Source organism: Myxocyprinus asiaticus, chromosome 14, assembly GCF_019703515.2.
Source record: "Myxocyprinus asiaticus isolate MX2 ecotype Aquarium Trade chromosome 14, UBuf_Myxa_2, whole genome shotgun sequence".
Taxonomy (NCBI): domain Eukaryota; kingdom Metazoa; phylum Chordata; class Actinopteri; order Cypriniformes; family Catostomidae; genus Myxocyprinus; species Myxocyprinus asiaticus.
Genome location: NC_059357.1, coordinates 43617654 through 43644060, shown reverse-complemented (window position 1 = coordinate 43644060; position 26407 = coordinate 43617654). Strand labels below are relative to the sequence as shown.

Sequence of the window (26407 nt, the reverse complement as noted above, 5' to 3'; positions counted from 1 at the left end):
CAGATGACACCACAGTTGTGGAGCTCATCAGCAACAATGAGACAGCATACAGGGACGACGTGAACCAACTCATAGCCTGGTTTGATTTCAACAATCTCTCCCTGAATGTCAACGGAAGAGGCTAAGAAGTATTCAGGCCAGAACGTCCAGACTTAGGAACAGTTTCTTCCCGCAAGCTGTCAGACTTCTGAACAGCCATGCCCAACTGTGAACACAACCCCCCCCCCAGACTATGATCATAACCCCTCACTTGTTAAGGTCTTCACCTTAACAAGTGCACTATCATTTGTGCAGAGACTGACCTACCCACTAAAACTGAACAACAGTTTCACTCTATTAGAAGTAACTTAGTAATTAGTAATGTGATTACTCTTTTCAATTAAGTTATTAGTAAAGTAATCTGATTGAAATATTTAGAGAAGTAATCAGTCATTTATAGTGCATTATTTTTGATTAACTTACAAATTGATGATTGGCTCTTAGATGGGACTTTTATTCCTACAACTGCCATATTTAGTGTTAACATTTCCCCCATTTATGTGTATACCAATGCCATGTCTCATGTATATATATATATATATATACTGTGTATATATATATATATATATTTATATATATATATTTATATATATAAAATCCACAATAAAAGGCTTACGGAACATGGTCATGTACTGCTTGCAGTTGAGGTTCCAGTAGCCCCAGTTGGTCCTGTAGCCATGCACTGTGGCGTACTCCTCATGATTATACGCTGGCTCTGTGCCGAAGGTGTCAATCACGCGGATGTGGCACCTGTGGAAACAAAAAAGCAAAAGTGAAAGTGTCACACACATAAAGAAATTAACATGATATCTGTTCATTTTCTTTCATGCGGTACTGTGCAGATCAGCTGATATGGCTCACACTTGATTTTCCAATGTACGAAACGATTAGTGTCTAATTAGTCTAAATGTGATTATACACATTAGCAGAAAAGATGAGAAATGGACAATTGTTAACGGGACTGTCAGAAATTAGCAGCTTGCTGTTGAAGCGAGGACCAGAAATTAACTCTTTATGAAGGGACAATTCCCCCGCCTGGGGTTTATTTTCATGACCATTTTTACTTTAAGCAATGTTCCAGGTTCAATACAAGGTAAGCTCAATTGACAGCATTTTTAAACATAATTTTTTACTACCACAGAGCATATTTTCGACTCGTTCCTTGTTTATTTAAAAATCGCAATTACAGTACAGTAAGGCACTTACAGTGGAAGTGCATGTGGCCAATCAATTAACATTAAAATACATATTATTTCAAAAGTAAAGCCACAAGAGGTAAACATTATGTGTTAACATGAATTTAGTGTGATAAAATCACTTTTTTCCAGGGTTGACTGGAGTTGTGTCGTCATGGCAACAAAGTTGTAATATTGGATATGACTTTACACTGCAATTTTTCACACTAAAACCATGTTAACACATATCATGTTTATGTGTTTTGGCTATACTTTTGAAATATTTTTCTTGGAGTTAGTATTTTAATGTTTATGGACTGGCCCCATTTACTTCCATTGTAAGTGTCTTACTGTAACCACATTTTTTTTTTTTTTTTAATAAAAGAAAAAAAATTTCTGTGGTAATCAAAATAGTGTAAACCCTACATGAACTTAAACCCTTACTGTGCATCGGTGGAAACTGATGCCAGGTCTCTGTACAGGAAATCTGCTGCTCTGAATTTTGGAAAGTAAACACTTACAATGGTTATGATGACAGCAAAATCACTTCTTGAAAGCAAAGACTAAAAGGAGGCAGTTGTAAATGGAGTGAAAAAAGATAAAGTGAAGTCTCTATATAAAAACCTCCTGTATGAATCACTGTTATCAGTGTAGAGCTGAACTATCAGCAGTCAGTATCAGCTTGCAACCTGCTGTCTGGGAATGTGAAAATCACACTGGGTAGTGAGCCAATCAGAATTGAATAGAGAATGGCTTTTAAATTCAACTCCCAAATTTGAATTGAAGCAGCAAACAGCATGTAGAATTATAATTCGAATTTGAAATTATTGAAGAGTAAATTTGTGTAATTTGTATAATTTTTAATCATTTCATTTTTTTTCAGTATGAATTACTCATAAACATGTTATCATAAATACAGCATGGGCTATATTTCTAGAAACATAAGATCATGTTAATATTCAATGTTTAAAATATAAAGGTTTATTTAATCTATATTTCATTACATAATAAATGATCTTTCATTTGATGGATCATGGTGGAAAAATATTCAGTGTTGTTGACATTTTGTGGTGCTGTGTGGAATAATGGCTGTATAAATTGTTTTGATTTTAGTTTAGAGAAATATGCATAATAATTCAGTTAATAAATAAATGCATTCAAAAGTCAAAGAATAAATGTGCAAAAATAGTCAAAAATAATGTAATTACTTTTGTTTTGTTGGACTTAATTTATCTGTTGTGTGAATGTGCTGAATTTTATTTTTTAAATTGCAGATAAAATTTTAAAATGCCAAAATTAAATTTGTTGGTCTGTTCTTCACAAAATAAATAAATACATTCATAAAACAATTGTAAAAACACAAAATGAAAAAATACATTTTGTGAAGCTTCTGAATATTTGAAATATAACAACTATAACAATTCCTTTTAATATTGCATTGCAATAAAACAAAATGAGGGTATATCGTAAAAAGGTTACATTGATTCATTACACAAATGACAAATCAGCCTCATTCTATTTCAGAGTCATATACAGATACATATTTTACAAATGACAAATGAAAAAATGGCCTCTAATTGATTCTACAATAACTATAATGCATTATGCATGTGGCTGTCATGGTGTGAGCAGCACGACGCAAATATTCTACATTATTCATTAAAAAAAAAATTCTGGATTATGATACTGTTGAGATTGCAGTGCTGTGCATGACTCTTTGTTAATCTCTGCTCATTACTGAGCTCACTGAATGAAGAGCAGCTCTTCATGCAACAGTTTGTCACTGAGGACTCACAGTGAGCCCATTTACATGCACACCAATACGCTGATTATGCTCTAAAATCAGCTTATTGAAACAATCTGACAAGGCAAGAAATCCGCATTTACATGACATTTGAAATAATCGCGTTATTCTCTACTTTTGACGTCAAACTTTGAAAAGGCATGCACTCAACACGTTCGCACACTGGATGAGCCGGTAAGAACACAGGGTAAGGTGTTCACACGGCACGCAAAATCGGCTTAAAGGGCAAAAATCTACCCGTGTCGATCGGGTTATTCATAAGCCGTTTATGGCCTTTATGCCGATAAAGGAACACAGTTTATTGCGTTTACATGACCGCATGCGTTGTTGGCTTTTTAAACATAATCAGTGTATGTAAGAACATGCATGTAAACACGCTCAGTGAGATGATGCTCAGATGTTCAGGAGGGTTTATGTTAGAACCAAAGCTAAAAGCCAGTCCATTATAAAGTGTAAGACAGTACACTTCATAAGAGCAGACTTCAATGAACCTCACGCCGGCTATAGAGAGAAACTAATACATTTACTTATACATTGGCAAGAATGGTCTGGAGATTGAGAGCTTAAATACACTGAAGATAAATAAGCAAACAAGGGGCAGGTGAGGGTAATTGATTAGTTGAGGAAGCTGATTGTTGGATGCAATCAGGCAACCTTTACAGCTGCATCCAAAAGCTGAAAAATACTGCCTTTGGGGAGGCTCACCAAAAGCGAGTGAAATGATGTTGTAATCAGACAAGGTTTTTAAGGTGAACATTAGATTGATGCTTCAATGAGTAAAATGTACCTCCCTAACCTAAAACTTTAACCTAAACCTAAACGATAGTGTTTTAAAAGCGAATTATACATGCAAAGCATATTTACTGAAGCAAACTTGTCATATCGTGTCACTTCTATGACACTTTCGCTCCACTTTCACTTTCATTTCAAGCATCCATGGATGGGCTCGAGGCTCGGTCTCAGAGTCCAAAGTCCAACACTTTATCAGATGAGCTACCGCAGAAGTTAATCAATTTATTTTAAAAGTCTTAAACAGCCATAGTGCCCATGAACTGTGTGAAAGTGAATAAAACACACAGTTGTTGTAGCGCCTCTAGTGTAAATTTGACGAGGAAACTGTGGTGAAACTTAGAAAGTGGCACGTAAAACTCAGTTTGCCCAAACTTTAGGTATAGTAACATTCATTCTTTGAGACTAGGTTGCAGACTAACCTGTGTTGTCTAAAGGAAAGGCCCATGTGCTGTTTCATCTGCTGCAGGCCATGGTAATCTGTATAGATGAGGTCAAAGGGCAAAGGACCGATCAGAGGGCAACTTCCTCTTCCTGGGGGCACACCGAGGGACCTAACAAGGGAAGAAAGAAGTAATGTTTAGGAGTGCACTTCCTATTCTCTGCTGAATATCAGTACTGAAATGTTTCTCTTGGATCGTCCTCCAGAGAGATTGTCACTAACAAATCCAAAGCGGAGTTTCTGAGCAGATGCTTCTGTAGAGAACGTGCAAGACAGCACAGATTTTCTGCTAAACTGCCTTCTGATATCTCATTATAAATTCTGAGATGGTTACACTCGCCCACATCTCTCATCTAGAGAGAATGAGTGAAAGGGGAATAAATGCATTATGATCTCATTCAGGTTAGGGCTCTGTTCAAATTAATTTCTGAATACGGACGGTTTTTGAACTTATTTCAGTTTGGAATGTCAAAATGTGAAAACCTTTAACCATAAAACCCAGGGTTTAAGAGGCAATACTGGAAATACCTTTTTTATTCTTAACCAGTGATCATTTGTTTATGTAAATAGGGCATAGGTAAGGCATTAATTAGAGCCGTTTTTTCTATAAATGTCTCCTATTTAAATGGGGTGTCCAAATTACTGGGTCCAAACCAACTGTCCTGTTGATGTGCATGCCCCCCCACCCCAGAACTGATGACACTTTGCTAATGTATAATTTGTATAATTTATATAATGCAAATGTAGAATTTGTCAACATTATGAACAATTCTGAACAGCACACTATATAGTAAATGTGAACTGTGAAGCAAAGTAAACTCAGGCCCATGGGTGCGGTCAATGAGCATCAACATGAAATATTCACAGTACATTTTACTTCTGTATTCTGACCACTGCTGTAGAATTGGGGGAGACAGGGGGCACACGTAATTTGTAATTTTCTGAAAGTGTAAATTTTTTCTGAAACATTAACCCTAATGCTTTTTCTGAATGTTTGATATGATACAGTGTATACATATTTAAGAGTATGCATTAAATTAAGGATGACGCGATTATACGGTTTTACTATTAACCGCGATTAAAAATATCACGGTTAATTTAATCAAAAGAATTTAGAATCCACGGTTAAAAACCTTGAAATACTTTATTTACACTTGGCAAAAATATTATATATAATGTATAAATATATAATATAAATAGTTTTTTGTAAAGGTTTTGTATGCCTAAATGGGACACACCTGTGTGGGTACTGGAGCTGTTGCTATGGTTTCGGACGGTGGCCGCGTGGTCCTTTAATGGCCAGGTGTCGCGAACTGAACGTGAACTTTCAGTTCACATGAAACTGAAGCTTAAACACATGCTTAAATTAAATATAGCAGGTCTACCAGACTCATATCCATAAAAAAGTGACTTAGATTGGCTGTTTGGCAGCATTTAAATGACTAACTGAAGACGACGGATGTGAAACAAGCAGACAGGAGTCTAGAAAAGAACACATTCTACAAATTGGACAGGATATCCACTAGTCGTCCAACAACAAACTATTAAGTTTAATATTTTTAGCTGTGGTGATTTTAAAGTAATGAATTAAAGGTGCCACGTTTTGTAATGTGTAGTTACTATCAGCGAGTAAACTTGAAAAGTTGTGTCTTAAATCGTCCTCATTATTTAAAGCATTGATTCTGTACAAATTCACCGCATTCAAATGTACATTTTAGTCAGTGTTCAGCCTTTAAATTGCCTGCTGTAAGCAATGTTCCTGTTATTATTCATAGTCCAAAGGTTTACTTGTAATTTGTTGTGGACAGTAATTAGAGTCTGTTGCCGATTCTTTATGTTGGATTTTCTGACAGAATAACGGATTGCTTTAATAAACTGATGCAGAAGAAAAAAACTATTTAATGCCATGAACTACATGTTGCGCACCCACAGTAATCTTACATGTACGCACTTTTGAAGCACTCTGGTTACACTTAAGCACATCACTGAGCTCGACATACGCGTAAGCGGTGTTGTGCCCTAGATTGGAGTGTCTCTTACTACCTGCTATTGTGTGTGTGTGTGTGTGTGTGTGTGTGTGTGTGTGTGTATTTACCAGTTTTCTTATTAAAGGGCTTCCCTTAGCGTCCACATATCGCCCAGAAATGCGTCCACTTAGACGTTTAGACAATTGTTATATGATATGCATTTTTTGCATAAGTGATGTTGCATAAGACAATGTGCAAATAATTGTAAAAAAGAAAAAAATTCTCAGATGGTAATCTAACCGTTAAAAACTCACACCGTGGCATCCCTACATTGAATATACTTTTTTTTATTTATCTGTGCATTAATTTGAACTGTTATTATGCATTGTGTAATGTATTGTAATGAAACACATTAGACAAATTAGGGTGACAATATTAAATTGACCATTTATACAAAATATAAACCAATAACACTAGAAAGCATCCAATTTTACATAACTTTATCGAAATACAGTGATAAAATAAAAAATAAAAGGCAAAGGGGCTCAAGTAAATCATTTATTTGAACTAGTTTATGTACATAAACTGTCCAAATGAACTAACTCACTATAATGAACTTGAGTTCACAACACTAAATATATAAGTAAATGAAAGAACCTGAAAGTACTGATTCACCTTATTGGTTTGGATTTCCTAGCGCTACAGTTAGACAGAGATTTGGGTGGAAAGATTAGGTGAGCATGTTTGATTACTCCTTCGGCTCCATTGCGGTGTTCTCTACACCACGTATCACTGAAAAATGTAGCTCGTTAATGGAAAATGTATATACACTGATGAACCAAAACATTATGACCACCTGCTCAATATGCTGTTGGTCCTCCGCGTGCCACCAAAACAGAGCCGACTCACTGAAGCATGGACTCTACAAGACCCCTGAAGTTGGCCTGTGGTATCTGGCACCAAGACATTTGCAGCAGATCCTTCAAGTCCTGTAAATTGCGAGGTGGATCCACCATTGTTAAGACTTGTAGGTCCAGCACATCCCACAGATGCTCAATCAGATTGAGATCTGGGGAATTTGGAGGCCAGGGCAACACCTAGAACTCTTCATCATGTACCTCAAACCATTCCCGAACAATGTGTGCAGAGTGGCAGGGTGCATTATCCTGCCAAAAGATGCCACTGCCATCAGGGAATACCATTGCCATGAAGGGGTGTACCTGGACTGCAACGATGTTTAGGTAGGTGGCACGTGTCAAATTGACATCCACATGAATGGCTGGACCCAGGGTTTCCCAGCAGAACATTGTCCAGAGCATCACACTCCCTCTATCAGCTTGTCATCTTTTCACAGTGCATCCTGGTGCCATCACATCCCCAGGTAAATGGTGCACATGAACATGGCCGCCCACGTTATGTAAAAGAAAATGGGACTCATCGGACCAGGTAACCTTCTTCCACTGTTCCAAGGTCCAATTCTGATGCCTGCATGCCCATTGTAGGCGCTTTTGACGGTGGACAGGGGTCATCATGGGCACTCTGACCGGTCTGCGGCTATGCAGCCCCATACACAGTATACTGCGATTCACTGTGTTGTGACACATTCCTCCCTAAACCATCATTAAAAAGTTCTGTGACTTGTGCCACAGTAGACCTTCTGTCGGTTCGGGTCAGACGGGATAGCCTTTGTTGCCCTCGCGCACTGATGAGCCTTGGGTGCCCAACACCCTGTCGCTGGTTTGTGGTTTGTCCCTCCTTGGAACACTGTCGGTAGGTACTCACCACTGCTGACCGGGAGCACCCCACAAGCCTTGCCATTTCAGAGATGCTCTGACCCAGTCGTCAGGCCATAACAATTTGGCCCTTGTCAAAGTCGTTCAGGTCTTTACTCCTGCCCATTTCTCCTGCATTCAACACGCTGACAACGAGAACTGATTGTACGATTACCATCCAATCTACCCAGACCTTGAAATGTGGCCTTCAATGTTATGATCAAATGATCAACGTTATTCCCTTCACATGTGAGTGGTCATAATGTATTGGCTCACCAGTGTGTGTGTGTGTGTGTGTGTGTGTGTATATATATATATATATATATATATATATATATTTGGGATGGGAAATTCAGCGTTAATTTCTGCAATTAATAGTTGACAGTTTAACTTAAAGTATTAATACAGCTTACAGTATTCTTTTTTTTTTTTTTCACTCCCTAAAACTTCACTAATGTTTATCCCCACTTACTGAGGCTAAATTTTGCATATTTTCAAGCAGTACAGGCTCGACTCGACTACACATCCTAGCACAGAAACTGATTGTGTGGAGCAGTGCACGCTTATTCATTACATGTGACGCATGTCCCATAATTAACACGGGAGCAGATTTATTGTACGGAGAATGGAGACATCACCCGTAAGTGGTGATACAGGTGTGGGAGAGATATGGGAAAGCTGCTGTATTTCTTCACAGTGCCCAAAAATGCTCACTCACTGTCATCTGAACCAGTGTCAAAAGCAAAAACGGGCGAGACCCAACGTGTGCGTGATAGAGACTAAATGGCAGCATGCGAAAATAATAGTTTTGAGATTTTAAACTTCAGCAAATTGACCCTTTGCTAAGCTCCGCGCCCCCCTGGTTACAGTCGCTCGCTCTGACAAGCTCTGCAGAGCTCCCCATAGGAATGAATGGGAGATTGTCGTGAATGGCATAATTTTTTATTTATTTATTTTTTTGCTAAATATTCTCATAAACGGAATGGATAATATTCTTAAGTGGGCTGTAATGAAGAGTGACATTGTAACACTGAAGAATACTTCTATCACAAGTCCAGTCTGGGCTTGTTTTGTACACTACCGGTCAAAAGTTTTTTGAAAAATTTCATTCATTGCGAGAACATGACCATGGCAATGTTGCGGTCGCGGCTTGCCTTCGTATGAAAGCAAGCCACCCCTGCGGCTCCCCGCCTCGGTCCTTCTACCTACGGGTATGAGGCCAACGCGGCTAGCACTGGGGACTATTTGGGAACTATTTGGGGACCCCAATGGGACCATCTCTGCCGGGTATGCCCCCACGGACCTCCCATTCCCCAGCACGCTCGTCTGCCCTGATCAGCTTTCGGATGAGTCCGCCGGCTCGTCTCATGGCGAGTTCGACCTCTTGTTCGGAGCCTGCAAAGGTGATGAGCTCTCGAGCGCAGCATCGGAGAGTGGGCTCGTCCAGTCGGACGTGGAAGCCTCAGCTGGACTCCCCCCCTCGGGTACGGTCGCCCAGTCACAGGCTGACGCGGAGATGATGGACATGCTTTCCCGGGCAGCCATGAGTGTCGAGCTAGAGTGGAACCCTCCACTCTCCCCTGAACCCTCGCGGCTCGATGATTGGTTCCTGGGCTCGCGGCAGCGCTCACAGCCACGCCCTGCCCCAGTTCCTTTCTTCCCGGAAGTGCACGAGGAACTGACAATGTTGTGGGAGGCACCTTTTACTGCCCGGTCCCGATCTTTCAGCTCCCCCGCCCTCACTACCCTCGATGGTGGGGCGGCCAGGGGCTATTTGGTGATTCCCCCGGTGGATAAGGCGCTCGTGGTGCACCTATTCCCGCAGAGTGCCGCCACCTGGCACGGGCACCCAAAGCTCCCGTCCAAGGCCTGTAGGTTTACGTCATCCCTGATGGTCAAAGCTTACAGTGCTGCAGGACAAGCCGCCTCCACCCTGTATGCCATGGCTCTCCTGCAAGTCCACCAAGCCAAGGCACTAAAGGAACTGCACAGTCAGATCGGTGCTTTCCTTCCTGCAGGAGAGGTTGGAAGGGTGGCTGTCCACCTCCACCTTGAAGGTGTATGTAGCCGCTATAGCGGCACACCACGACACAGTGGACGGTAAGTCCTTAGGGAAGCACAACCTAATCATCAGGTTCCTGAGAGGTGCCAGGAGGTTGAATCCCTTCAGACCATGCCTCATTCCCTCATGGGACCTCTCTGTAGTTCTTCAGGGTCTACAGAGAGCCCCCTTTGAGCCCCTGCAGTCAGCTGACCTTATGGCACTCTCTTTGAAGACTGCCCTCCTGAATTCGCTCACTTCCATCAAGAGGGTTGGAGACCTGCAAGAGTTCTCTGTCAGTGAAACGTGCCTGGAGTTTGGTCCGGGCTACTCTCACATGATCCTGAGACCCCGACCGGGCTATGTGCCCAAGGTTCCCACGACCCCTTTTAGGGACCAGGTGGTGAACCTGCAAGCGCTGCCCCAGGAGAAGGCAGACCCAGCCCTGACATTGCTGTGTCTGGTGCGCGCTTTACGCATCTATTTGGATCGCACGCAGAGCTTTAGGGTCTCTGAGCAGGTCTTTGTCTGCTTTGGTGGACAGAGGAAAGGAAGCGCTGTCTCCAAGCAGAGGATTGCCCACTGGCTCACTGATGCCATAACAATGGCATATCATGCCCAGGACATGCCGATCCGGCAGGGCTACGAGCCCATTCTACCAGGAGTGTAGTGGCCTCCTGGGCCTTGACCAGTGGTGCCTCTCTAACAGACATTTGCAGAGCAGCGGGCTGGGCAACACCCAATACCTTTGTGAGGTTCTACAATCTCCGGGTGGAACCGGTTTCATTCCGTGTAGTGACAGGCACAAGCAGGTAAGTCCGGGACAGCTGGTCGGGTGTGTCACTTGCGCACAGCGCCTTTCACCTCCCTTGAGCTGAAGACATGTGCTGTTGACTCTCAGTAGTGTTGACAAACTGTGTTCCCTGGATGATTTCCTCCGAGCCCTGTGGCAGATGAGTTCGCAGAGAAACTCGCTGCTGGCTCAGTACATGTGCTAACTAAGCTCTGTACTGGGGTAGGTGCTCCGCATGTGCTGGTTCCCCATAGGTAACCCCATGCGACATATATCTTCCGCTAATTCGTTTTCCTGTTGGTAAACTGCGTCTTCCTTGGGCAGAGGCCCCTCTGCCCCAGTCACCATGCTTGTAGAAACTTCTCCCTCATAGGATAGGACCTACCATGGGACTTCTCCACATGACATACTTCCGACAAAGCTTGGCAAGACCACGTGACGTATTTCCACTCAAAATACCCCCCCCCCCCGGGTGGGGTGTGGTCTCCGCGGTGTCTTCCCCTTGGGAGGGACACCCCCCCCCCCGACGTAGACCTGATGGCCCCAGTCAGTTAATTCCTTTTTTTTGGGGGAGAGAAAAAAAAAGAGGATAAGAGGCCACGACTGGGCTAGCCTGTCTCTATCTTTTGGGCAGTCGACTTGTCCCTGAAGGGCCGTTCGACACTCATAACAGCATTGGGGGAGGTTACGTGTCAGCCTGGTGCGCTGGCTACGAGGCACAAGTGGTCTGCCCGTCACACACTGCCAGTTCACGTAACACAGTTCAGCCAGTTGTGACGTTTCGTATAGGGACCCCTAGTGTCAAGTGAGTGACAGATAGGGAACGTCCTGGTTACTTGCGTAACCTCCGTTCCCTGATGGAGGGAACGAGACATTGTGTCCCTCCTGCCACAACACTGAACTACACGCTGAAATGGCTGGGACCTTGTCTCGGCTCCTCAACATTTAAGTATATGCCTTTAGATCAAAAGATTTTTAAGATCATGAGAAACATTTCAGTCAAGTGTTTCAAAAGTTTGGCCGATAGTGTGTGTGTGTGTATATATTGTAAGACTGACACAGAATTGTTTGCATTACTTCCGGGAAAGTCAAAGAATTCTGCGAGAACCAACGTCACAAAACTCTCACACAGAGGAGCATCTCCACCTGAGAAAATAAACCCTACTGATTGGGGACCATAAAACGCAATTCATACTCACATCTGCTCTCTCTCTCTCTCACCTCAGGTCACCTTAAGGACACTAAAAACTAAGTTATGACTTATCCTGTTCTGTAATGTAAAAGGTTTTCTGATCATACATGTTTGGTATCATTCAAGAGGTCTCAGTGTGACTGGTAAAACGTTCTCATTCCTTTTCAGCAAAGTCAAATCACAAGTAAGATTTAAGAACTTAATAAAATACAGTATCCTATCTGGGGCATGCGCCTCCCAAGTCTCACACAGTGACCAGATGCTGTATGCAGATTAGGTGTATCCTTTGTAAACATCAAACAACCTACTCAATCAAAGGTTGACTTACAACTCCCTAATAAACCAAATCCTAAATAACATCAAACACACACATCTGAAATAACACTGGAATCGTTTGGTACTTAAGGAGGGATGGCAGAGAAGCTCGGGGAATCTGCAAATCAGATCTCCCATGCTTTGTCGTTTGCATGTAGTTTTTTCACTACCAGGTATTTGTAATTTGTATTTCTTATGTTTGGTAAATGTTTGAATGGAATACAACTTTACATATATTATTATGTTTGGTTCACTTAATTGACTGGGGTTAAACGGTAAGCCGAGAATCTATAATAGATCTTAGCCAAGTAGAATTAAATGGGAATACTAAATGTAGGACCGAGAACCTGTAAAACAGGACTTAATTGACTGGGGTTAAACGGTGAACCGAGAATCTATAATAGATCTTAGCCAAGTAGAATTAAATGGGAATACTAAATGTAGGACCGAGAACCTGTAAAACAGGACTTAATTGACTGGGGTTAAACGGTGAACCGAGAATCTATTATAGAACTTAGCCAAGTAGAATTAAATGGGAATACTAAATGTAGGACCGAGAACCTGTAAAACAGGACTTAATTGACTGGGGTTAAACGGTGAACCGAGAATCTATTATAGAACTTAGCCAAGTAGAATTAAATGGGAATACTAAATGTAGGACCGAGAACCTGTAAAACAGGACTTAATTGACTGGGGTTAAACGGTAAACCGAGAATCTATAATAGAACTTAGCCAAGTAGAATTAAATGGGAATACTAAATGTAGGACCGAGAACCTGTAAAACAGGACTTAATTGACTGGGGTTAAACGGTGAACCGAGAATCTATAATAGAACTTAGCCAAGTAGAATTAAATGGGAATACTAAATGTAGGACTGAGAACCTGTAAAACAGGACTTAATTGACTGGGGCTAAACGGTAAACCGAGAATTTATTATAGAACTTAGCCAAATAAGACTAAACGGATAAAGCCGAGAACCTATATGGACTTAGTCTAAAACTTACTAATATCTGAAACTGATGAATTTGTAGTTAAAAGGACCTGTGTCTGACCAGCACAGGACCCAAATAACATTGAAGTAACAAATGCAGTCTAGAAGAGAGAATTACTAAAATTCAAAGCATAGATACATCAACGAGGTTTTTCATAATTGGAGTCAGATGAAATAAAGAAAAGAATTAATGATAAGATTAATAAAAAAAATGGAACTCAAATCAAATAATCAAAGTATTATTTAATGTCGCGCACGATAAGACAGAACACGCAAGAGACCTTCAGCCACGCCATTGGATACCGTCCTTGGGCCAGTGGGTGACTTCCCCTTACAATATATATATATACATATATATATATATATATATATATATATATATATATATATATATATATATATATATATATATATATATATATATATATATATATATATAACAACATATTCATAGATGAACAGAGATGAAGTGACTCATGTTTGTGTTTGTGTGTTGAATAACATCTTCGCTCATCCCCTGTATCAGTAATAGATGTATTATGGAAAAGAACAAAGAACAGTGCAGACAGCAGGGAAGTGCAGTGCAGACAGCAGGAGCTTGTGAACACACACACACACACAGACAAAAATATATGCTACAAAAAGAGAAACACAATGGCTATTGGACACAGAGACACAGTGTAGCTCAAGCAATAATCAAATACACTCTCCTAGAATGCCCTCTATCTATCTCGCTGAAGTTGTGAGAAGATATCTTATTCATTTTAGTGAATTAGTTCATTCAGATTTCAAAAGTTCATCTAATTTCAGCTATCACACAGTAGCGCTCCCCAAGTCCCTGCACGGCATGGCACTTGTGTTTGCGTATGTGTTCTAATTTTGACTGTGTCAATCTGGACTCTATTTTCGTACCTGCGTTGTACTTCATACAATGTTATGCGCTATGCTATGTCTTATTCAATTTCCGTGAGAGCGCAAAATCTAAGTGAATGTTGCATGGGCAATGCACAACTAGGCGTGGATGGGTGTGTTGATGCTATCTGTGGACATATGTGCAAAACTGTGGGTGAATTTGCAAAAATATATGGGAGGTCCATGTAAATAAAGCTGCACAAAGCCAAATATGCTATTTTTGTAAGAAATAAGTAATTGTACTTAAGATGTCTGTGAACTACTTCTATTCTCAGCACAAAGTCGCAAATCAGTGTGTGCATTTGTAGTTTGGGGATTCCACCAGCAGGTGCCAAACTCTGCAATTACAATGGCACATAAAATGATGCCCCTGACAATTACAGTTAATACTAGCCATGGTGGTGTATGTCAGTAGATCAACATGATTAAATTATACTCACATTCTCTATAATTTACATCCAATTAATTCTGGTGAACACTGCCTTTTCAATGTGTATATAAAAGCATGTCATTGAGGATTAACTGACATCCAAGAAGGATGCAGTAACTGTGCAAAATAATGTAAGACACAAATGGTCTATATTTCGGTAGTTTGCTAGCTACCAACATCTTATAAACGGGTTGTCTTCATTTAAATTGCTTGCGCTTTGCGCACACGACTTTGTCAACCAACTTACGCCTAAACTTAATATATACGTGCAAGAAAATATCAAAACTTCATGGCCATGCCAACTGACTTTGCACATATGGCATATCGCATAGCACTGCGCTTAATATATAGCGGTCTTAAAATAGGGCCTCTAAGTCAGATCCTCACTGACATTCATTGACATGCCAAAACATTATGACCATTCACAGGTAAAGCAAATGATGTTGATCATCTCCTAAAAAGGCCACATATCAAGGTCTGGGTAGATCAGATGGTAAGCGAACAATCAGTTCTCGTAGTCAATGTGTTGAATGCAGGAGAAATGGGAGGAGTAAAGACCTGAGCGACTTTGACAAGGGCCAAATTGTTATGGACAGATAACTGAGTCAGAGCATCTCTGAAATGGCAAGGCTTGTGGGGTGCTCCCGGTCACCAGTGGTGGGTACCTACCAACAGTGGTCTGAGGAGGGACAAACCACAAACCCGAGACAGGTTGTTGGGCGTCCAAGGCTCATCAATGTGCGAGGGCAACGAAGGCTATCCTGTCTGGTCCATACCAACAGAAGGTATACTGTGTCACAAGTCACAGAAAATTTTAATGATGGTTATGCAAGGAATGTGTAACAACACAGAGTGCATCACACTCTGCTGTGTATGGGGCTGTGCAGCCGCAGATTGGTCAAAGTGCCCGTGATGACCCCTGTCCACAGTCGAAAAAACATGGAGCACAATGGTCAAGCGAGCGTTGGAATTGGACCTTGGAGCAGAGCAAGAATTTTGCCTGGTCTGATGAGTCCTGTTTTCTTTTTCATCACATGGACAGCTATGTATGTGTGTGCTATTTACCTGAGGAAGTGATGGCACCAGGATGCACTGTGGAAAGACGACAAGCCGGTAGAGGGAGTGTGATGCTCTGGGCAATGTTCTGCCTGGAAACCCTGGGTCCGGCCATTCATGTGGATGTCAATTTGACACGTGCCACCTACCTAAACATCGTTGCAGACCAGGTACACCCCTTCATGGCAATGGTATACCCTGATGGCAGTGGCCTCTTTCAGCAGGATAATGTACCCTGCCACACTGCACACATTGTTCGGGAATGGTTTGAGGAACATAACGAATAGTTCATGGTGTTGCCCTGGCCTTAATCCGATTGAGCATCTGTGGGATGTGCTGGACCTACAAGTCTGATCCATGGGGGCTCCACCTCGCAACTTACTTGAAGGATCTGCTGCTAATGTCTTGGTACCAGATACCACAGGACAGCTTCAGGGGACTTGTATAGTCCATGCCTCGGTGGGTCAGTGCTGTTTTGGTGGCACGCGGAGGACCAACAGCATATTAGGCAGGTGTGTTTAATGTATAATGTTTTGGCTCATTAGTGTATCTTTGTAATATTCACCTAAAAACTGATTTTCTGTTTAAATTATAACATTTGATAGCTATTTAGCTTGATTTTTCAGGTTGAACTACTTTAAATTATGAGTAGCTTGTAGCTTGGTAAGATAAAGATTTAATGTAGCTTTACTAACATTGCAAACCCCATATACACAAAAGAGAGAGCAGACAGGGTAAGAGCATGTATGGTAGGCTCACACACTTGCATATGACACACGAGAAAAGAGACACACACTAACTTATGTTAGTGACACTAACGAGATGTTACAGTCACTATATCTGTACTTGAGCAGTCTGAGAGGAGAGCCAGAGCTCTGTGATGCTTCTAGTCTAACTTGCTTGTATTGAATGAGTCTTATGATTAATTCATCCAGAGCAATAGGTGTTCCTTGCCGAAAGAGAACTGCTATAGCTCAAACATTTATCAAATCTGCTTTAGGATTAGTCAGCATTTGCAATAATTGCATTCTCCTTGCTAGCACTCACTTACAGGCTGTCAAACAGGAAGAAAATGGCTCATTTAAACAAATGGCTTTCATCCAAACTTTGTTTGCATTTACATGAATCTATAGTCTTGACTGAGGAAATGCCATATCTTTATTTGCCATCGGGTGTGAAGGTATAGGAATATCATTGTGATATTTTCTTTTATACTTTGAGCAGTTATAACAGGCAAAATTAAATGTGGCCAAAAATGCTAGGATATTGTGAGTGGTTGCCAGGGTGTTGCTATAATACATACTATAACATATATAAATATGTTCTCTACTATAGATGATGAAATCTCAGCTTTTAGATTAAGCTACTAGTGCACTCAGAGGCCGAGATATTCAATGAAACAATGCAGATGTGTGGGATCACAAAATAGACTGAATGTCTATGGATGAGCACATGGCAAGTGCCCACCTGTGATATAGCACCACCTGCATATCAGATCTGCATATTTTGATGGAAGGTGATAAAGGATTTAGTTTTTTAATACTTCCTGCCATCGAGTGGAATAAACTAACACTTTGTGTAGAGTCATAGAGCAAACAGAGCCGAATCACAGGCTTTCAAAAACATGATAAAAAAAATCATTAAAAGATCTTAAACATACAATATTATGTACTAATTATTGGAATATTATCATTATATTTTTTAAATGTCTCTATAAAATGAGACCAATATTTTGCAATTAGTCACCTGTAAGGTGAGCATTTAGATCTAGGTGTGAATAATTGCAGGTGGCAGTCCAAATATGCATCAGAGTTTATAGGTTTAAGCAACCACAACTTGTATTTATCTTTTAACAGGTAGTTTTACTGTGAATTTCACATATGACGTTGTGAGTAACATAATGACCTGCACTGTTTATCACAAAAATTATGCCAGGAAACATAATTAAATTGTCAGCGTCAAAAATATATTCTTAAAACAAATAATGCATAATACAGTTTCATGGCCGACAATTCACTCGCTTTTGGCAAAACTGGTTAATATTTTAAAAATATGTCCCAGCTGGTGTGTTTCCGAGGCTAAAAGATTTGAGATTTCCCCCACTTAATGCTGTCACAGTCCTCTGAGTTGTCTTTGTGAACTAGGAACAAAAGAGAAATGACTTTGAGCCAAGTGTGAACTGTATTTCTACGGGTCACTGGAGCTCAGCGAATGTGACAATTGACAAGCACACAAGCTGTCATGGTGAGCGCGCACAGAAATGCAACACAAATACATCACATCACTGCACCATGTACTACTAATATACAAAAATGACATTACACTGCAAAGGAAAACACCACTTCCACTCAATGCAAACTTACGAGCACCCATAGGAAATAAACATCACAAATTATATCACTTTCAAATCTCAAATGTTTCTCCTACAGGAATGAGATTTAATGGAGTCCAAAATGGAGAAAAGACTCCAGTAATCTCACGTGTCTCCTCTAGTCCCAGAAGTGATCTTAATGTCACAAAGTGTGGGGTAAAAGGCTCCCTCACCACCCTTTAATCATTTTAATTAAAATCACGTTCTGTTATTATTTCCTTTCACACAAATTGTTTTGCTCCATCAATATTCAATTTAAGAGAAATACATTTTTTGTATGTTGATACACTTTGTGACAAGAAAAAAAGCTATTTTTTTCTTTTCTTTAAGGTGTGCTTTTAGCCCCTTTCTACCCTATTAGTTGGAGTAAAACTGAGTTCAGATTTAACTAGTGCAATTGTTGGCTGTCACATAAACTTAAAGTAGTTAATATTATCAATGCAACCTCAGGCTATCGCTTCATTTCATCAACCCACTCCTTTTACGGGTGAGTCTTGGGGTCATGTGAACAGAACCATGTTTGATGTGCCATTTTATAATAGCCACTTTTATCCAGTCTGCTGTTTATTTTTTTATTTTTTATTTTAAATGAATAGTTCACCCAAACCTGATAATGCTCTCATCATTTACTCACCCCTCTGCTATCTCAAACTCGTACGAGTTTCTTTCTTCTGAGGAGCACAACTATTATTTGAAGGATATTAGATGTATGTTTGTCCATATAATGCAAGTCTATGGGGTCCAAAACTTCCAAGCTCCATAAAGCACATAAAAGGCGGCATAAAGGGAATACGACTTGTGGTTTTATCCATGTCTTCTGAATCGATACAATAGATTTTGGGGAAGAAACACAAATACAAAATGTATTTCCTTTTTCACTATAAATCTTGACATCTGCAGTCTCCTTGGCACGATCATGATTTCAAGCTCGATTACACTTCATAGCGCAGAGTGCTGTACACTCTTACTGTATGTCATCAGTTTTCTCATTTGTGTATTCTTATTCACTGCCTGGCCCCATTTTTTATTTTTGTTTGCATACTATAATATTTCATTAGACGCCTTTAGCTTTGATTACGGCATGTATTCATCATGGCATTGTTTCGACAACCTTATGCAGTGTAACAACATTTATTTCCATCCAGAACTGCATTAATTTTTGGCTGAGATCTTGTATTGATGACGGGAGAGTCAAACCCTAAAGTCTTCTCCAGCACATCCCAAAGACTTTCAATGGGGTTAAGGTCAGGACTCTGTAGTGGCCAATTAAAAAAATGATTCCTCATGCTCCCTGAACCACTTTTTCACAATTTGAGCCTGATGAATCTTGGCATTGTCATCTTGGAATATGCCCGTGTCGTCAGGAAAGAAAAAATCCATTGATGGGATAACTTGGTCATTCAGTACATTCAGGTACTGACTTCATTTTATTGCCACATAGCATTGCTGAGCCTAGACCAACTGAAGCAACCCCAGATCATAACACTGCCTCCAGAGGCGTGTACAGTGTGCACTATGCATGACTGGTGCATCGCTTCATGTGCTTCCCTTCTTACCCTGACACGCCCATCGCTTTGGAATAGGGTACATCTGGACTCATCAGACAACATTACCTTTTTCCATTGCTCCACAGTCCAATCTTTATGCTCCCTAGCAAACTGAAGTCATTTTTTTCTGATTAGTCTCACTAACAAATGGCTATCTTGTGGCCACACAGCTGTTTAGTCACAATCCTGTAAGTTCTCGTCGCATTGTGCATGTGGAAATGCTCTTACTTTCACTATTAAACATAGCTGTTAGTTCTACTGTCGATTTCTTACGATGTGACTTCACCAAACATTTTAGTGATCTCCGATCATGATCATTCAAGATTTTTTTCTGACCACATTTCTTCTGCGAAGCTGACGGTTCACCACTATCCTTCCTGGGTTTAAAAATGCGTTGGACATTTCTTAAACCAATTCCAGTGATTTCAGCAATCTCCTTAGTTGTTTTCTTTGCTTGTGCAGGCCAATAATTCACCCCTTCTGAAACACAGTAACATCTTTTCCATGACCACGGGATACGTCTTCAGACTTGGTTGTTTAAGAAATGAGAAGCTACACACCAATCATAGGCTCTTAAGTATCTGCTTATGTAAATCAAAACGACTCTTTTTTTTTTTTTTTTTTTTTTTTTTTTCTGGCCAGGCCAGGCAAGGGAATATCTGGAGAAACATTTGAGACAAAGTTACATAAAGGGGTCATGTCATGAGGAATCAAATTTTCCTTGATATTTTGACAGTGCATTCAGAAAGTATTCAGACCACTTCATTTTTTTTTCACATTTTGTTATGTTGCAGCCTTATGCTAAAATGCTTTAAATATTTTTTTTTTTCACATCAATCTACACTCCATACCCCATAATGACACAGCAAAAAAAAAAAAAAAACAAAAAAAAATTTTTTTATTTTTTGATAACTTTGCAAATGTATTAAAAAGACAAAACTGAAATATCACAATGACATAAGTATTAAGACCCTTTGCTATGACACTTGAAATTTAGCTCAGGTGCACCTAATTTCTTTGGAGATGTTTCTACACTTTGATTAGAGTCCACCTGTGGCAAATGATTTGGAAAGGCACACACCTGTCTATATAAGGTCTCACAGCTGATAATGCATATTAGAGCAAAAACCAAGCCATGAGGTCATAGGATTGTGTCGAGGCACAGAGCTGGAGAAGGCTACAAAAAACTGGGCTGCGTTGAAGGTTCCCAAGAGCACAGGGCCTCCATAATTCTTAAATAGAATAAGTTTGGAACAACCAGGACTCTTCCTAGAGCTGGATTCCTTGTCCCATCATACCCAAAAAGACTTGAGGCTGTAATCGCTGCCAAAGGTGCTTCAACTAAGTACTGAGTTAAGGGTCTGAATACTTATGCCAATGTGATATTTCAGTTTATCTTTTTAATAAATTTGCAAAGTTATCAAAAATCTGGTTTTGAACAAATAGAGTGGCTGAAGTACCCCAACACTGGAAGTGGGAGTGTTGTTACTATATTTTGCTTTAACAAATGAAAAGGTTAAGATGTCAAGTAAGGTCTACAGACATTGTTGTGCTCCTGGTTGTGGAAAAACTGCATCTCTGCATAGCCTTCTGAAGGATCACAATGATAGGAATTAGGACTAACCTTTGTTTCTCTAAGGATTCTATTGATAACTATTATGATTCAGACTTGTATTGAAAGATGGAGCAGTGCAAACTACATCCACATGACTGTGGTAATGCTGATAAGTAACAAATTTAGTACTAATGAAATACATTTAATACACCGAGATGTCTGTTTTAGATCTTTTCATCTGGACAGCATCACAATCTATATAGCATCTGCTAAACATCTTTAAAAGATCTGATTTACAAACATTCTAAATCATAAATGTCTCAAAGACATCTGCTGAATGTCTCATTGACATCTGAGACATACTAATTGACATACTACTTATAGATGTATTGCACATGAGCAAACAACGTAAAAAAAAAAAATATATATATATATCTTCATGACATAAACACACATATCAAATAAACATCTGGGTAATGTGCTATCAGGTTATGTAGGGAATTGTATAGTAGGGTTGCGCGGTATACCAGTACTAATGAAATATCGCGACACCAAAACATTTAAAATGGTACAATATCATCTTGTCGTTTATTTCGGTACCATATTAAAGTATGCTGCCGTTAGCAAAATGTAATGTAATGTGGGAGATTTGAGATGAAATCAAAGACCATTTGAAAATAATAAAAAGTGGCTAATAGTGATCATTAAACAGCAGAAGGATGTCATTTAATGAAAAAATATACAGTCACATGCGTGCCACAGAACGAATGAGAGGTTCCATCCTGCTCTGTCGTCTCCTTCACACACACACAGACGTGCACACAAATGCAACCCACACTACGAATGCTTTATTTTCATGCAGTGTGTCCAATAAATAGTATCAATCTGCAGAGCCGCAGAGCAGTGTGTTTAGCGTATGATCGACTGTGAACTCTCAAATGACCATTTTCACCATTGTAGCTCGGAGATTTCAGCTCGTGAGTCGCGGAAAGCTTGATATAACAAACCCTTCACAAACAGGAAGAACTTCAAATGTCTTTCAAGATAAAAGTCCAGCTGAAATAAGAGATCTATTCAACCGGATGCATGAAATTTCAGACATTACTTCAGAAAAATATTACTATTGTATAAAGTGTAATATTCATAGTAGTCGCAATAATACTCATAATAACAATAATATAATATTGAATGGTTATATTATTAATATTATTATCTGAAAACAATATTACAAAAGCAAGTGTAATGAATATCAGCATGTTGTGATTCAGCCATGGCAGCCTTTTGCCTCGGGTAATCAGGTTGTTTATATATATATATATTATTATTATTATTATTATTATTATTGTTGAAATATTATTATTGGTCTATATTGTTGAAAATTATTATATTTTCATTTGATTAAACTGTACAGTATGTATTTGATTAAACACAATTTGATCATAACATTTAATTAAAACATTTAACATGGAATCCAGAAAAAATAAAAAAATAAAAGGCATAATTTGTATCTATAAGACTTAATGCAGTTCTTTTAGTCAAGTAATTTTCTGTGTCATTTCATTAAAAAAAAATCTTTTCTTTTTTAAAAATCTTTTTCTAATTTGTTGCCTAAGTATCGCGTTAGTATCAATGGTATCGGAGCAACCCTATTGTATAATCAGACATTTTAATCGCAAAATAAACCATGGTTAGGACTCCAACGCAGAGCGAATCGTGTTTATTACACTGTTACCAAAGAAATACAATAATGCTCACAAAACATTGATCTGAGATTTTCATTGAGTAAGAAGAATGCAAAGCGCGATGAAAGACAATGGTGAAGTATATGCTTGTAAGGCTGCCAGCTGTCTCGTGTTAGCCAGGAGGTCCTGTATTTTGGCCGCAATGAATGCGTTTGGATGCCCACTGTCCTGTATTTTAGCAGCAATTCAATCAATGGAGATCCTCTCCACTGGTCAGTCGATCGAGGGGGAAATTGATCCCACCCGGTGAACAATCCCATATTTCCCAACACAGGATGCGTATTGAAGCAGTGAGATGAGACTGGAAAACCCGATGGCTGACCGTCTCATATAACTCTCCCTACAACTGGATTACAGATTTATTAACTCTTCACATTCACAGTGTGTGTTAGCCTAGACTATTTTTCCTGTTTATACAGCATTATTGTATCATCATCAAATCTTTTAGGCCTAATAATACAAGTAGAGGGGAGTAACAGTGTGCCAACATTGTTCTCAATTTTTATTTCAGTTGAACAACTGTTGCAATTTGATTGTGTGCTTCACATAAATTGGGACATATAGCTATCACTGATTGCCTGGAATGAGTGCTTTTTGGTGATTTTGTCAATCACTTGCACGTTTTCATTATTTCATTCTTGGAAGAAAAAACAGTTCCACACATGTGTAGGTTCTACTGGTTGTTTAGATCAGTGTTACTATCAGAAATAATTAATAATTATTTATTTAGTTATTAATTAATATTTAAATTAAATAATAGAATCTAACTCATTAAAACCTCACACGGCGCACCATTAAATGTAGTGTGCCACATTCAAGAACGGGTTTGGTTATTAGCAATAATTAATAATTATCAAAGATAATTATTAATTATTAAAATCAATAGAACATTGATGAGAATCAATGTTAGCTTCTTTAATCCTTTAAATCAACAATTATCAAAGATAATCATTAATTATTAATCCTCTTCCTCTCTTGTAAGTCGCTTTGGATAAAAGCATCTGCCAAATGAATAAATGTAAATGTAAATTATTAACATCGATGAAACATTGATTAAAATTAACACAAGCTTATTGATCCTTCATATTCAACAATCATCAAAGATAATTATCAATTATCAAAAATCAATAGAATATTAATAAGGATTAATATAGCCGGGGCACCACCCTGGAATCAGGAACTAATAACCAGATAGTATAACAGTCTCAGTATTAGATTGTTTTCTTAGGAAAATCGACATCCGAAGAATATTGATTTTCGAAAAAAAAACAAAACAATGAAGGCTTGAATCCGAGCACTGACATCACGTCAGCATTTGACATAGGTGTATGCAAAACAACCCAAAACACTTCTCTTTGAAATATAACAAAGTTTATTTATGCAGTAATATCAATTAATAATCAATACAATGCAGTCAATAAACTTCTGACTACAAACTAAACAGTGACATGATTAGATATGGTAACCAAAATAATCCTATAACACATGAGAGGAAGGTGTGTGTGTGTGTGTGTGTGTGTGTGTGTGTGTGTGAGAGAGAGAGAGAGAATGGGTGTGTGTGTGTGTAAGGAGGGACGCGCACAGAATGGCTGACATGACTCTCGAGGAGTGTACGTCACGCGAGATTTCTGGCCAGAGAATATGGCTGCGAATGTGGCCGGAGAGATACCAGTCAATGGCGTCTGCCCGTTTACCGCGTGTCACCGCTTGTACGATAACTTAGGGACAAAGCTGAGCTTTATCATGAAGTTATCTACTAGCCAAAAATGTGTGCGAGAATGTTTGTGAGGGGTTGTGCGTGTGTGTGGTTAGTACGAGAGAGAGAGATAGTGAGAGAATAAAGTGGCTTCACCAAAGCCGGTTTCACGATCATGGGAGAGAAAGCAACTGTTAGTTTATCACTCAGAGATGTGGTGGATGGCTCGTAAACCGTCCCGCGTTCTTTGGTTCTTTAATGGATAAACTCAGTGTGCCGGTCTCACCCACGATGGCGGAAATACACAATAGTCCAGTGTGGTTGGACTACAACACAGCAGATCTCATTCGAGATAACAGTACATTACAGTAATACCTTGAGTATTATTAGCAGCAATGAGCGGACTCGGCTTTTTGTAAACTGTACAAGCAATAACCTTGATACACAAGAATAACACACTATAATATTCTATCTCTGCCCAGACGTAAACCTCTTACTTGAATCATATGAGGACACAGACGAATGTGTGTTCATCCGTCCTTTAACTCCGACTCAGTTCCTCGAGGCTCGGGTGATGATGGGAGGCCGTTTCCTCGCGGTACGGCTGCTGATTCTCGGCGGGCTGGCGGAGAAATCAGCGATGTCGACTTGATTCAAGAGGGAAGAGAAATCTTTTTTTCTCTTCACTTCTGCAGACAAACGGATGAAGATGCGGATTGCTCTGCGATCTCCTTCAGATCCGTTAGAGTGTTCAGTGGAACACAGAGTAATCTCAACTCGTCCAGCGAGATGGAGATTGTATGGCCACAGTTTCAAGTCGTACGTTACTTACTTGTGCCACGAGGCTACACCTGAGAGCAGCAATGAGCTGCGTCTACGCATGGCGAGCAACGTTGTTGGAAGCAAATCCCGGAAGCATCTCAAAGGTATTTCTACTCCTGATTACATCATGGTTGAGGGGCATTCTGTCATGTGCCTCATCCAATAGGAGTTGAGAGTTCGATCCTTTAGTGAGCAAGGCTTCATGGGATTTGTAGTCTGTTTTGGACTCCCTTTGTTTGATTTTGGCACGGTTTTTATCAGTAAACTTTATGACGAAGTGTGTGGGCCTCAGTTAGGTTTTACGACTGTGTTAGGCTTGCCTTTGTCTTCATATCTGAATAAATGAGGCCCAAAACATGTAATGACGGGAGGCATTTGCTCTGCAAAGATGTTAGCCAATCATAACAGTTGGCATGTCTTAAAGCTGAAGCACATAGAAACTGAGCATTTCAGACAGAGGGCCAATGACAGTGTAGAAAAAGGTAATGTAAAAGTACACTGTGACTGTATTTTTGTGCAGCAAAAATAAATAAAATACTTTACCAACATTGTGAACCTCAAGGGAGAAAAAAAAGCATGACATGACCCGTTTACATGAAACAATTGAGAACTCCATATGAGCAATACAATTTTCCTCTGGGCACACACACACACACACACACACACACACAAAACACAATAAAAGAAGTCCTTGCCGAGCAAATGCCCTCATGCATATAGGGGAACAGTATGTGTGTTAGGAATTAAATTAAACTGTCCCCATGTCTACACCATTAAATGTAGGAAATTTTGGTTGTTTAAATAAATTATTATAATTCGATTATTTGTCTGAATAAAATTCTCCACCATTAAAATTGTAATACAACGTCTCGTTGTATCTGCTCACAATTTCTATTGTAAGGAATTAGCTTTAATTCCTTACAATTAATTATGATTAATTCACTTATTGGAGTAAT

At 39.6% G+C, this 26407-nt stretch overlaps 1 protein-coding gene across 2 annotated transcripts in view; it reads right to left on the bottom strand.

Annotated features, from left to right (window-relative positions):
* LOC127452298 (alpha-1,6-mannosylglycoprotein 6-beta-N-acetylglucosaminyltransferase B-like) overlaps window positions 1–26407 on the bottom strand; it is a 236304-nt gene that overhangs the window by 41376 nt on the left and 168521 nt on the right. For both annotated transcript variants that reach the window (XM_051717679.1, XM_051717680.1), the window contains exons 9-10: window positions 4230–4361; window positions 656–789 (exon numbers count right to left, since the gene is read on the bottom strand). In XM_051717679.1, coding sequence (XP_051573639.1) covers window positions 656–789; window positions 4230–4361 — 266 coding nt within the window. The remainder of the gene's footprint in view (window positions 1–655; window positions 790–4229; window positions 4362–26407) is intronic.